The 15,279-nt window shown below is 39.4% G+C and overlaps 1 protein-coding gene across 2 annotated transcripts in view; it reads right to left on the bottom strand.

The window, feature by feature from the left end:
• Positions 1-6,316: 6,316 nt before the first annotated feature.
• The window catches only part of NFKBIZ (NFKB inhibitor zeta), a 36,163-nt gene continuing 27,200 nt past the window's right edge, over positions 6,317-15,279 (bottom strand). For both annotated transcript variants that reach the window (XM_081198086.1, XM_081198085.1), the window contains exons 3-12: positions 14,306-14,342; positions 14,085-14,188; positions 13,245-13,996; positions 12,814-12,919; positions 12,421-12,567; positions 11,686-11,749; positions 10,737-10,906; positions 9,873-9,983; positions 9,566-9,733; positions 6,317-8,124 (exon numbers count right to left, since the gene is read on the bottom strand). In XM_081198086.1, the coding sequence (XP_081054212.1) occupies positions 8,071-8,124; positions 9,566-9,733; positions 9,873-9,983; positions 10,737-10,906; positions 11,686-11,749; positions 12,421-12,567; positions 12,814-12,919; positions 13,245-13,996; positions 14,085-14,188; positions 14,306-14,342 (1,713 nt within the window). In that variant the 3' untranslated portion in view covers positions 6,317-8,070. The remainder of the gene's footprint in view (positions 8,125-9,565; positions 9,734-9,872; positions 9,984-10,736; positions 10,907-11,685; positions 11,750-12,420; positions 12,568-12,813; positions 12,920-13,244; positions 13,997-14,084; positions 14,189-14,305; positions 14,343-15,279) is intronic.

Here is a 15,279-nt window from a genome sequence, read left to right on the forward strand (position 1 = left end):
GCAAGACCCTCTTGGAGTGTTAATGGTGTGAGCCGCTACAGCATAGGCTCAGGTTGTATATATGTGTAAATAAACCATATATAAAAGACACCACAGTCTCTGCTTTCCCTCCTTCCAAGGAAATTGAACCCTGGGTAGGCACCTGGATCCCTTGGAAACTTGCACCACTCAGAGATTGTGGTGGCATGCAACATTATCTCTTTCAAAATTTGATTCTGGAAGAACATAAAATGCTGCAGGCAATGGAATTGTATTTACTTAGAGAATAAGCCTACCAGAGTTCTGATCATTGCCTTAGCCTTGAGGAAGCATCTTAAGAGGAAACAGTTTTGTTCATAGTCAGCCTTTGAGCTCTTCGCCAAAGATGATGTCAACTGTTTAGAAAACTGAAATGAGGCCACCACACATTCAAAGAGATTGTGTGATGTTTGTCATTCAGGGCAACATTTGTAGCCGTTATCTACTCCTGCAAATAAATAAGTTTCAACGGTTATGTCGGAAATGGTCTGTTTTCTTTCACTCATTTAAAGATGTACTACATGGGTAGTTGTTACAAAAGACAACTTTTAAGCCATACTGAATAAATCAGTGTTAATATGAGTGCCGTTACTGTATCACCTTGCCAAAGATTTCCAACTGGTCTTCAGAGACGGCTTTGAAGAGATTTTTTGAAATTCCATAGGCTTAGGTGATGGCTAAATATGTAAATATGTAATTCATGCCAAGTCTCTTGATTTTGACAAGTTCAATCACAGGGATACTTTGAATTCTACTTTGTGTATTTCTTGTTGAATATGTAGACCTCGGCTGGTGAACCTCTGCTCCTCATCGTGCTGCTGGACTTCAAGTCTGATCATTATTGACCATCTGTCATGCTGGCTGGGACTGGTGGGAGCTGGAGTCCAAAGACCGCTGGAAGGCAGCAAATTAGCCAACTGCGATATAGTTAATGTTGGTCTTCAAATAAAAGAGTTTATGTAAAAGTTGGAGACATGCTATTTTGAGGGAAGATTTAAATTGTGGTGTATGCAACAAAATCATGAGCATTCCACATCATAAAGCAGCAAAAATGGGTAACTTGTGGCATGCCAGATCTTGATGGAGTCCGCTCCCATCAGCCCCACCCACATGGCCAATGGTCAATGATGATGAGAGATGTAACCCAACAACATTTGGAATGCCATAGGTTCCCGTTCCTGACATAAAGGCTTCATCTTCTAAGCAGTTGGACAAGCACTGAAATATGATGTGGAGATTAGAATCAAAGGGAGGAGACAGTCTGCAAGAGTACAAGTTGTAGAAGATATTGTTTCTCCTGAGGATCCAGACACTGACGATTAATGGAGCATAGCTCCAAGACTCTTGTCCATAATCCACATGGGCCCTGAACTGAGCCATGCCTGTTGCAACTCTCAACACTTTTAAAAAGAAACTTGACTTTTTGCAGTTAGGAAAGTAATGGGGAACTGTATTGAGAAGTGCGGAATGAATGAACAAATGATTAAAGGGAATACATCGAAACACCCCACAAGCAAATTAGGATGAATGTCAACCTAATCAGAACAAATGCTCAACAAATATTGTATATAATATAACCTCCATGTAAGTTGCGTGCAAACAAATAAGGTTAAACACTCAATAAATAGGTCATTTGGAGGAGCCATAAACTAATCCAACTGCATTTAAGTTTTGCATTTTAGGTACCACTTAAGCAATAGCATCAGTGGGTGTTGGTTCCTCTTGCTTTCTAAGTTAATTGAGCTATCGCTTCGTTTGATCATAGCTCATGTGCCATGTTCTTTAGCTGCAATCCTTAGCATACTTGCTTATTTGAAAGTTAAGACACTGAAATCAATGGAAAATCAATGGGACTTCAGAGTAACCTTATTAAGTGATAGGGTGTAACACAGGGATTTATTGAGTGTTATAGATGCTAACTACAAAGACTTGGATAAGATCAGCTGTACCATACTCTGATGGGCCATATAAAGAATAATCATGAGAGAAGATAATAGCAGATAATGACTGTTCCAGCAGAGGAATTGACCAATCTAAAGAGAAGAGTGGGAGAAGAAATTGACTGGGGTGGCAAGCGCTAGGAAAACTGCCAGTTAATTAAAGAGCTGTAAGTGGCTATAATTAAGCATGACAAGAAGGGGAGAGGTAATTTGCAGGCAGTAAACTAGGCCATAACTAGCAAAGAGCCTGGGGGCCCTTTAAATGAAATATGACATCAACACGAACATTGAATCAACCAAAACAGATGCCATCAATTTTACATGTTCACGGATCTTTAGCATAGCTACATCTTTAGCAATGGACATTAATTATTTTCCTGTGGTGCTTTAGACATAGGAATTGATTTCTAATGAGAATTTATTTCCCATTAGAGTAGATAACCACACGCAAAGTACCCTTGGCATATACATAAATGTATTTTCCTTTATGCTTTACCAAATACATTGGCTCTCACAAATCGAATAGGCTCAAACTAGGGTGGTATCCAAGTGGACGTTTTGAAATCAGTAGATAAGTTACTTAAGTTCATGAGGACAGGTGGGTTTACCACAAATATGACTACCATTTGGATATCACTCCTAAAACTTTAGTTTAAGCTTTAGGGGTGACTGAACTTCCAATTAAAGCCTGCAGCTCTCACATTAATCTTTTCTATGTGAGATGTAAAAATATGGGAAGGACTTGAAGTAATATTCCCAGATTGTGAAATTATAGTGCAAAAGTGATTTCATGATTCAAAATCAAAACAATCATGTGAATTTTAGAGCTATCAACCTATTAAAAAGAATTATGACCAATCATTTCCATTTTAGTCAATCAACGTTGAAGTGTTTAAAATAATAATTGTAAGACAAATAAAATTAACTTACAATTTTAATAAAAATATTCTCACTCGTTGTTAGAAGGAAATGTCATCCTTAATATTTCCTTTCTAAGCTTCCTATTACATTAGCACCCTAGAACCAAAACCATAAAGTATGCTTATGTCTAGTTCCTCTAGATATGCCAATACCAGAAAAGAACTATTAATTTTCTGACTTTTCAGTCAGTTCCCAGAATGCTTTGAGTATGAGACAGAATGTAGGGCGGGTTGCCAAAATTTTAACTTATGCCCGCAGCATTTTAACTCAAAGTGCACACTTACATGTTCCCAAATTTTGCCTCAGAGTGCCATTTCACGTGCTAATGCATTGGGGGCAGAGGCCACATTTACACCACACAGTTAAAGCACTCTTATACTACTTTAAACATTCATTGCTTCCCTCAAAGAATCTTGGGGACTGTAGCTTGTTGAGAGTTGTTAGGAGACCCCTATTCCCCACATATAGCTATGGTTCTCAAAGTAGCTTAACCAGTCCTTTTTTATTGGGGGGTAGATGACAGGGGTACGCATACCCCTAAACATTTTATGAATTTAGGTTTGGCCTCACTGAGGGGCAGAATTTCAATATGAGTAGAAAAATGAGAGTGCCGCTAAACATTTTTTAAGGGGGGAAAAAGCACTGAACTGAGCTTAACAACCAATCCCTCTTCCCAGGGAATTCTGAGACCCATAGCTCTGTGAGGGGGATAGGGGTCTCCTAAGAATTGTAAGCACCCTTAACTATTGTTCCCAGGATTCTTTGGAGGAAGCATTGACTGTTCAAACTCATATAAGAGTGCTTTAGATGTATGGTGCAGATATGGTGTGTGTGCAGAAAGGTGCTTCCTCCATACTTGTCCCACACAAGCTTCATTGGGCAAGGCGGGTGATGTGGAAATTCTGTGGTGGTGGTGGTGGGAATACCTGTGAGAATTGCCGGAACACCCATGTCTCTGTGGAGCTCTTTTGCCCTCTGTGAGGGAATACAAGCACTGGGTCCACCCATGTTTTTTTCCGCTGCCATGAGCTTAGGAACACATAATAGTTCTGCCTCTGCTGGAGCTCAACTGGAGTCTGCTCCTGGCCCATTCTTCACCCTACCTTCTGGTCCTCCAAAACACTATGATTTTCAGTTTGGGGAATTCAATCCTGACAGTATTTTCTACCACTGATTAAAACGGGCCTGCCTTTGACTTTCCGGTTCCGGTCTTCCTTAATGGAGGCAGCTCCCACGACAGCAGATCCTTGGCAAAGGAAAAACAAGGATGATTGAGGGTCATTATCCTAGCTAGTCCCATCCCCCCCAGGGACAGGGAGGAACGGGCTTCACTCGCAGTTCATCTCAATACCTGGCTCTCGCTCCAGCATGGAATGTGGGAGGCAGGGAGGTGCTGAGTGCAAAAGCACTTCGCCTGACGATAACCCTCCTATGCCGCCACCAAGAAGCAGAGGTACTCCTGTTAATTAGAGCTTAATTTGGACTAATGTACAGGCACGTGCTAGAAAAGATGAGATCACAAGCTGCGGAATGGATCCAGCTGCAAGGTTGTTAAGGTTTGAACTTCAGAGAAGACTTCATTTGGTGTAAAAGACGGGGGGGAGGGAGCCTACTGTTTCTCTATACAAGGTTTTTTTTCTTTACATTTATGATTCGGCAACCTTCCCTGGAATGTTAGTTCAATTTATGTATGTGCAAGTGAGGAAAGAGGGCATGGGATTGCAGATTTGGATTTTATACATTAAATGGAACTGTGCATGCAAAAAAAAAGGGAAAAGGGAGAGATGCTTTATTTTGCAAAAGACATATATATATATTTGTTCACATCTATTACTACACAATGGAATACACAGCAGTGCCTGTGGAATTTCCAGGTGGCCTGCCATTTGGTCGCTGACATCCAACTGCACAATTTTTCTTCAGGCCATGTTCTGATGCTCATAATTTGGGAAACTGTCATATTATTATTTATTATCGTACATTTCTTACCCACCCAGAGGACAGGCAAGAAATCTAATAAATAAGATCAAAAGCTGCTGTTTCCTTATAGGGCTCAGCCTGCTCTGCCACACCTGAAGACATCAGAATCTGAAACAATTAATTTATCAGAATAATATTATGAACAAGGTATGGAACTGTAACAGGTAGATAGACAGCTCTAACAAGGCTCCACTGTGAAAAACTATTCAAATTGTGCTTTCGCATCCACATCATACATTTAAAGCACTTATCCCGCCCCACCTGCATGGAATCCTGGGAACTCTAGTTTGTTAAGAATGCTGGGAATTGTAGTTCTGCAAGGGAAACTGCTTGCAGGTTTCCCACGGACATCTGGTTGGCCACTGTGAAAATGGAACACTAAACAAGATGGACCATTAGCATGATCCAGAAGGCTCTTCTTAGGTTCTTTTGTTCAAGTATTTTAGTTTAACTGGGACATAGGTCAGAAGTGAATTAAGCCTACAGAAATAAAGGTTAAAGGGAGGCATAGGAAGAGTGTAAATATTTAAACAGTTGCTTTCCAGATGAAATGTTTTGTGCTCTGTTGACACAAAGAATAGGGTAAGAGGCTTTTATTATAGGAAAGTATCTTTATGTTAGACATTAGGGAAACTTTTAAATCCTATTTTATCCTTAGACAATGGAACAAAGGGACATTGTAGCATTTTCTTCATGGGAAGGTTTTCCCAGAAAGGTCAGCTTGATACATATTCCGGTATTGGTGTAGTAAATATTTTTTCAGGGTGAGGGATTGGTTCTGACGATGCTTAAAGATAACTTCCTGTGTATGATGAGAAAAATGTTGCATTGTAAGAGTAGCTGATTGGTAGGAAGGTGCCTCTTTGGTGGAAGAAGGACCAAAGTCTCCAGCCTGAGATCAAAACAATGGACCTGTGCAATAGTATAAAACAGTTGCCGCACTGCCAGTTAAATGGCACTAAAGGAGCTTCTCTAGTTATTGAAACAGTGCAAAGCTGTTGTAAATTGATATGATTGAAATACGTTCATCAAACTGAACAAATGTATATGTACTTACTGATTTTGCATAATCCATCCTGTTAATCATGCAAAGAGACAAATGCCTGCATATATACAATAACTCTGCCGACTAGCCAGCAGGAATCATGCTTGGCAACCGTAGGTTTTTAAGATTTTGTGAAGCATTGACTACATATTTTCAAGATACATCCTCAAGGACTACAATTTTGGAATTTAAGAAGGGGAAGGTGGGGGAACACTGAGATTCTCAAGGTGCTGTTCTGTACCAATTCCTAAATGCTCTGTTCATCTACCAGATTATAGACAACCTTTGTTATCACTTGGAAAAGGAAAAGTTATTTGTCCAATGTTATGTCAAAAAGCCCAGATTATTGAATTTGTACCCTTAAGAAGGCCTGGATATCAGCAAAACAGTCAGCCAAATCATGAGACGCCAATGCTATTGATTAAACAACTTTATTCCAAAATGTATATCAGATATTACAAGAATAAGCTCTGCTTTGGAGATAACATTGCTCCAATTATTTGTCTACAAGACATACTTGGTCAAACAATATGATCAGAATAACTATGGAAAAGATATGCAATGCAGAATAGTCACTCAGGAAACAGTAAATGTACAGAGGGAGTAGACTTAAAAGCATGCTGCATAATTGTATAAGCAAATAACTATATAAATGTATTTAATATGTTTTATCTACATTATCTGAAATACTAATTTGAAAATTGTCAACAACAACAAAAATAGTTACTACCATTCTTAAAACATTAATACTTGACTGCCTACGATACCTATGAGGTAAAAACAATACAATAGAATTAAATTTCTGCAAAGCCCTGAGAAATACTTTTCTCAATTCAAAAGCAGAGAGACAAATTCAGCATATGAACATAAGACAAACCCTGATGGATCTTCCCAAGGGTTCATGTAGTCCAGCACCCTATTTCTAACCATCGTCAGACATATGCCTCTGTGAATGTCATATGCAGGGCATGAAGCAATGATACCCACACCCTGTTTCTTTCCAGGCAACTGACATTCTGAAGATGAGGTTTCCACCTCCCATCATCCCTGACCACTGGACATGGTGTCTGCAAAGGCTGATGGGACATTTTTACTGAGCTATCCATCACAATGCCAAGATTTCCTTTACAATTTACTCTGAGGTCAGCAAATTTAGATCCCATCAGGGTATATGTGAAATGGGATCTTTCTGCCCAAGTGTAAATCACTTGACAATTACACTGAATCTCATTTGTCATTTTCTTGCCTGTTTGGAGCTCTTTATTCAAACTAATTTGGTGTCATTTGGAAATCCAGTTACTAATATACTCAAGAACATGCTTAATCCCTTATCTGAAACGCACAGACGAAGAACCAACTTTAACCTCTCTATAAATGCTTCTTATTAAGTTAGAAATTCTGAAATAAGAAGTGGGAAAATATATAATGGTGTGCAAATCAAATGTTACTCCAATTAAATGTAAAGAGAATAATTTAAAAATGGGGGGGGGGATAGTCCAAAATGTTTTCTTTTCTTTTTTTAGTTTTCATAAACTGTTGCTGGAAAACTGGAGATGATAAATGTTCCCTTCATAAATTAGTCTGCAAGGTGACTAACACAGGTATCAACTCCCTCAACAAAAACATACCTATAAAAGCCATTAAATGCTTATAAAAACTTTACTGAATTCTACACAGAATTCTCAAATTTAAAAGTTAAAAAATTGTTTTGTCCTGTATCAAACTGCAACAAACTATTGCAATTCGAAAATCACAAAGCATCCTATACATAGTACTGCATAAAATAAAACACGTATGATATAAATGTTTACTTGCAAAATGTTATGTTAGTATTCTTAAAAAGCTTATGTTTCATGTAATGAACAACAGCTCTAGAGTGTTTAAGTTTCTTTTTGAAAAGTAACAATTATTCTTGCCTGATATTTGTTACACTACTGTTGTAAAGTCAGTTAAATGGACCAGCTCAGACTGATCCAAACTACCTGGGTATGAAACATTCCCATCTGGTTCAGAAGTGTTGCCATTAACCCACTATATAATAGTAAACAAGATATTTTTGTTTCATAGAAACAACTAACATTTGCCTCCACTGGACAAATGGTCTATTTACAGTAACATTGGCTGCCTAACTGACAGCGAGCGTAGGTCATCGTTCACTCATGGAGCTTAATAGACTGGTGATCTCTGCTGAGTCGTTTTTCCTTTCAAGACCCGTCTTATCTGGAGAACAAAAGAGAAACAATGGGTTATCAACGTTCACCAATTCTGACGTTATGAAAAAATACATTACAGTTCCAAATACATCTACTAACACCTAACTCTCATTGAATGTGAGGAGACTTAACTTCCAAGGAAACCTGCCTAGTACAGTGGTACCTCTGGATGCGAACGGGATCCGTTCCAGAGCCCCGTTCACATCCTGAAGCGAACGTAAGACACGACTGCGTGTCTGCGCGGGTTGCGTTTTGCCACTTTCATGCATGTGCGTGATGTCATTTTGAGCGTCTGCGCATGCACGAGCAACGAAACCCGGAAGTAACACACTCTGTTACTTCCGGGTTGCCGCAGAGCGCAACCCGAAAATATTTAAGCTGAAGTGTATTCACCCCAAGGTATGACTGTACTAGGCTGACAGTTACACATCAACTGAAATGAACAAAGCTATCTATCCAACTAGGTTTCCAGATAAATTCTGATAGTATAAAAGCCAGATTTCATCACCACAGCTGTACAGTCAGTCAAGTCAACAGGATTGCGATAGTTTAGCTGTTTACTGACCTGCCCATGACGCAGTTTCTAAAAAACGTACAGGGCATCAAGGATTATTCAGGTAAAGGATTATTAAGGTAAATAATCAACCCAAGCTCAAAAGACTGATGTTTACATCCGTAGCTTTACAGACTGGAATAGCTCAGTCAGTAGAGCATGAGACTCTTAATCTAAAGGTCACGGGTTTGAGCCCCACACTGGACAAAAGATTCCTGTACTACAGGGGGTTGGACTAGATGACCCTCATACTCCCTTCCGACTATATGATTCTATGTGCATAATTATGCTGATGCCACACATATTTTTATTTTTAGTTGCTCGACATCTTTTTTGCAGTCTGCTAAAATGACCCATGCTCTGTAACGTGAAAGAAAAAAATGTTCACTTTCAAAAGTTGCATATTTGGCATTTAGGGAAATAAGCAACAGAACTCAATAATTGGAAAGAACCGAACATTACACTCTCAAAGCAAGAGTCTCTTCTTAAAAATAAAGTATGAACTTACTATCTAGGAATAAGGGAGGAATTCAGCTCAGTTTGGATTTTAATGTGAACCCACCTAATTTGCAGTGTGCAAATTGAAACACAGTTATCCTTTGAAATTCATAAAATTCATGCATTGGTGAAATATATATATATACATATTACCAGGAAAAATGGAAAAATTCATTGCACAAATGTTCATATTAGGAGAAATTTGCACTAAAATGGTGATGAGTTTTGATGCAGATTTTTATTTTCGTAAGGCAAACAGATATGGAAATGTGAAGACTGAACTTAAGACTGGGGGGGGGGGGGAGAGAAACTGAAAGATGCCCAAACTGACAGAGGTGTCCATCCTGATTACCACCCACTACACTTCAAAAGAGCTCCAGCTAGTTGGATCTCTTACCTCAACTCCTACAGGGCCATCAGGTACTAGGTGAACCGGCTGCTCATTTTCCAAGTTCCTGGCACTGGGATCAGCTCCCTTCCGCATCAACAAGCGAACTGCATCCAGCTGACTCACCCGATGCTGCAAGCTGGCAGCTACATGGAGTGCGGTATTACCATTATACGCCTGGATGAGGTATGAAAGAAACACCATTATTCTTTTAAAAAATGTATATGCAGGATGCTTTGTTCCTTCAAGCAGCTACATGCTGAATTAGACATAGTGCTTTATGCTAATCTCTACTGCTGGCTCAACAGTAACGTACCTTGGCATTGATAAAGGAAAGGCAAGTAGGCAGCTCTAAAAACAAACGAAGGAGTTCCACATTTGCTTCTTCCGCTGCTAAGTGAAGGGCAGAACGGCCACTTTTACGATCCTGTCCAAGGGAATGGGGAGAAGCCCAGTTAATTTTGCACAATAAGCACTGAACCACTTACAAAATGCTAAAAATAATAACAAATTGCATGAAAACATAAACTGCCCTACATAGTTTCTTTTATTTGTCCCTACAACTTCGGAGGTTGCCACTAATATTTCCATTTTACAGACAGGAGATGAATCTAGGGGATAACAGGGGCAGCTAACGATTCAAGGCTGGAGTGGGCTTTGAAGTTTGGAACCTTTATCTCCTCTTGTCCGAGTCTAACAGTGGTATCTATTGGGACACAATGACTCTAGAATAATTAAGACCAAGTAATTCCAAGCTTCGACTCCCAAGAGAACCTAGCTTTCAGTCTACTGCTGGACTGATCAGTGTTTCCACAACCCAGCAAGAGTCACCCATGATGAAATCCCAATTAAATTAATGAGACGCAAAACAATTCAAGCATGTTTACTCAGAAATAAGCCCCAGTGATTTCAATGTGGTTTACTTCCAAGTATGCTTAGAATTCAGTTCAATGTTAGTTCCATTAAATTTAGTGGAATGTATACCCCTTATCCTACAGACATGTCTACTGGCAAGGGCTGATAATAGTCCAAAACATCTGAAGGCTGAGGAAGACTGTCTGAAGCTGGTGCAGATCAACTGTTAAATGTGACACTGAAACAGACGCTAAAAAAAGAGTATGTGACTCAACTCACAGACACAAATCTGGGCTTGTTATCATGATTTTCTTGCCGTACTTACTCTGGCTTCAACAGAGGCCCGCATCTCAATGAGAAATTTGATGGTGTCTGCCAATCTCTTGCCTTTCAACCTTAATTCCTGGACCTCAGGAGTGTGAGGGGACTGCTGGCTCTCTATGTCATGTACCACCGCATTATGGGCCACCACTGCACAGTGCAATGCTGTCAAACCTAATAATGAAACACAACAAGTGAGCAATTTTTAAAAACAACAACAACACTGTTTTGAATGACTGCCTTCTCCAATGACTGACTCAGAAACTTTAGTCAACCCAAATACCAGTAAGCCAGGTTTCAACTGCTGGCTGTTTGTTTGCAATGCAAACCCTTAAAGGATTTTTAACCTGTTTCCTACATCACTTTAGAGAAAGAACTAAGGTAAAGTTGCTTGGCAACTGGAAGATGTAAAATTAAGTATACATATTTTTGAAAAGCCTTTCCATGTGTAGATACCCTTAACAAAAATATAGTTCAGGTTTAGCAGATACCGCTGTCCCAAATAAGAAAAGAATAAAAGATATCCACAGGTTTCAATGGGTTGTTATGATTTTTTATTCCTCTCCTGGCAGTGGCACACCAAATTTTTGACTTAAGTTACATGGGGCAGTCATCCTGCTACCATCATGTCCAGCTGCCTTGCATTCTCAACGCAGTGGAGCACGCTCTGATTTGTATATCGATGAACTGGAGAGCATCAAGTGTAGGATGAAATATGAATGAGTATTTCACCAGCTTAAAAGTATTTAGTAGAGGCCCTGATTGCCTTCTCCTGCTCCAAATGTTGCTTTGCATTTTTCTATTTTGAAGTGGATGTCAATAATAAAATATTCCTGTAACATATTCCATATGAAATCCAAGGGCCGAAGCAGCAGCAACAACAACAAATTCAGCATGTTTTTATTAGGTTCTTTGCCTAACACAACACAGAAAAGGGACTCTTGGCTACTCACCATCATAATTTGTTGCCTCCCAGTCTACGTATTGGTTGCTCACAATGGCTCCTTTCTCAATTGCCTGTAGGTGCGAAATGAGAGCATACGTTAATCCTGTACAACTACACACAATGGTAACTGAAACCTCCACATATTATTCTAAATTATTTAGATTATTTTAACCAATATTATTCACTCACTAAATCTACTGAGATGGCATTCCACAGTCATGCAGAATATTAGAACTAAGGCTCACAGATTTTTAAAAAATATTCAGTCTTTTTGTAAACGGTATTAGTTATAGTGAAGCCTAAATCTTTCTTAGCATTCTGCAGAAACAGCTACCTCCAATTAAATTTCTTGAATGCTCTTTCTTTGCTCAATTTCCTTACTTTTGGGGTGTGGACAGAACTGTGCTACAAGATCCACATAGTATTACCACACACAGTCACTTCTAGGGGTAAAAACTACCCTTCTGCGTTCAGCTACACTCCTCCTATTGTGGGGAGAACAGGATGTGGTGAGAACTTAGCTGCCGTGTGAGTTGGGGAGTGGCATGTTCCACAGGTATAACATGTAATGGAATACTAGCTCCTTAGCAGTCATTTACAAGATTCCAAAGCATTAGTATTAGTATAACCCCCAAGTACTAGAGGCACCAAAGGAAAGGCATATTTTTTTTGGATCTTTACTGTACATGCTACATGTCAGGAGAAAGGGAGATAGTTGGAAGATTCAGCTCTGGCCGCTTACCTGAAGGACTTGTGCATGCCCCTTTTCAGCGCACACATGCAAAGGCGTCCTACCCCAGCAATCTGTTGTATTCACTTGCGCCCCAAGGCTAACCAAGTCCTGTACAATGAGGTGCTGGTTTGCAGCCACAGCCACCTGCAGGGCACTCTATAAGAATGAAAAACAAGATGTTCACCAAAATCCTACCAGAAAATAGCAATCACCGAAGTAGAATGAAATATTCCCAATAAGCTACAACCATTTCAGAGTGCAGCTTGCCCAATGTACTTCTAAGGCCACCGTTATAAATTAGCCGCCATTAACCTTTGACGTTAATATTAACAGGCGTTCAAAGGTGTTTTGCATTAAGTCTTGGAGTCGTGCAGTGGAAGCCAGTTACGCTGAGAGCCTCACCTGGCCATTGTGTTCTTTAATATCCAGCATGTGTAGGGCTACCATCTTTCTTGCCAACACATAGGAAACTGCTCGGCGCCCCTGGGCAACTGCAATGTGGAGAAACCTGTGGGGAATAAATACTGTGTTTGTTTCCTTTTTAATATTGAAAAAGCACATGTGTTTAAGGTGTTATGAAAACCCCTTCCCTTAAAAATATCCTAAACCCCAAACAACTTATGGAACTTGCAGACTGCAAGGGATACCATAAATCATTACACTGTTGAATGCACACCTCAATTTAATCCCATTTTGAAGGGCAGCCATAGACGTCTGTGTGACATATTATTTCTAATGCACAATACAATAATTGACAATTAACGAGAGAGGTGTCTTATTGCAAGCATATTATCTCCATTTTAGTACTGGTTAACAACATGAACAAAACTCACGTGTCACCATCAGCATCTTTGGCAAGAATTTGATCTTGAGAGATGTTGGCCAGTTTGCTTTCTTCCTGTTCCACTTGCCACTGGAAGAAAGATTTGCCCAGCTGCGCTGTGTTCCTGGCGATACCCTGATGTTGCACAGACATATTTGAAGTAGCCAATGGTACGCCATGTTCTTCAAGAGCACCACAGAAATTACTGGGTAGCTGACTGAAATTCTGAGGGTGGCTGCTGACATCAGCTTGCTGAGGAAGTGGTTGAGGGAGGGGGGCAGAGATGTCCGACCCTTCTGAATCACTTAAGAGAGAAGCAAAGCTTTGAGTAGGGCAGTACTGCAGTTCTTGGCTTTCAAAAACATGCTGATAGTCAGAGGACTGGCTGCTAGTGGAGTGCGGCCTGCAATCCATAAGGGGATTGTAATGCTGAGACAAGTTCTGGGTCTGTGTGGAAGAAAACTGATAATTCTGGGGTAGCTCCATCATCTGTGAGGGGCTGCTTGCTTGAAATGCTTGGTACCTTTGAGGAGGTGACAAAGCTTGTGCTCCAACCATCTCTTGATACTGTTCCCCTGGAGAGTTAGGATTAGTCATGGTGTGAAGCCAGCTCACTTGCACTGTGTTCAAAGAAACTGGGCAGGATTCATTCTTAATATTCATAATGTTCTGCAGCATATCACAACTGCTGTCTTGTTTGGGATCATTCATATGGGTGTCCTCCATGTTGCTATCCATTGATGTTGGTGTCTGTGGAGGTGTCTGTAAAATAAGAGCATGCAAATTTTGAATGATCCTGCGCAGGTGAGAAATGTGTTTCAATGTGAGCAATGACTAGAAAAATACATACCAGGAGGTGAGGTTGGAAAGGGGCTGTTCTTTTATAACAGGATACATCTGAAAATGAGTCCTGAGCTTTTCTTTTTCGACCATTAGTTAATATGTTCTTCAACTCTAATGAAAAAAAGAAGAAAAAATGCTAAGTTTCAGTTTGTACCCTGCTTTTCAAGTATGCTTTTCTAAATACTAACACATCTAAAGTACTTAAAGGATATAAGTAAAACGCTGTACCTGTGTATGGGTCATAATTTGGTAATCCTCCTTGTACCTGTTTTTTAAAATTAAAAAATGGAATTATTTATAATATAGTGAAAACATTCTCTCCAAGTCTTAAGGCGGCTCTAATGACAAGAGGAACCATGCTAACTTTTTCTAATGTTATATTAATTAAGTTCTAAAATCACATTAAAATGTTCTGAAAAATCAGTACACTCTAGATATTTTCAGGAATGTTTTGAGAAGAAGCCCATCAGATGCAGACTGCAATCCTTTACAAGTTTACCTGGAAGTAAGACCCATGGAACTCAATGAGCTGAGTAGATATGCATAGGACTGCACTGTCCTAAAACTCCATTATTAGTTACAGCTTTTACAATGTATTCTGATTCATCCAAACAAAGCCAAGCAAACTCACTAGGAGTTTCAGCCTGCTATGTTATCTACTACTCCAGTATGGTACAGGATAATTTTAACAAAACAAAATGTGGTGGGAAAATAGCTTTTACAGTTAATCTTCCAAGCATTTCAACATATTACTCATAAATGTGAAGAGTAGCTGACTGAAAAATTTGCATGTGTGCAGGTAATTTCTGAAAATATTGTTATTCAAACTGATCTCTGATTCTTACTTTGTTTGGAAAGCATTACCTCTGTGAACGAGGCAGTAATATCACAAAAGTATATGCATTTTCAGAATCTTAAATATTTCCAGATGATGTTGTTTTGTCATTATAGCTTAATCATACAGTTATATATTTGCAAGACAATTCAAGGAATGTATGAATAAGTTTGTAGAACTTGCTAATTTAAAAATCTGTAGCACCTGCAGACACATGCTTAAACTGGTACACAGAACTGCTGTATCAAGAGGACCCTAAATAATGAAATTTTTATATAGCTGTTTTCTAAAGCTTTTTTCCTATATATCAATAATGAATTTACTGTGCAACTGCTGGCCCTTATGTAGCTAAAACAGCACAAGCCAT

This window comes from Podarcis bocagei (assembly GCF_964188305.1).
Source record: "Podarcis bocagei genome assembly, chromosome: 6".
Taxonomy (NCBI): Eukaryota; Metazoa; Chordata; class Lepidosauria; order Squamata; family Lacertidae; genus Podarcis; species Podarcis bocagei.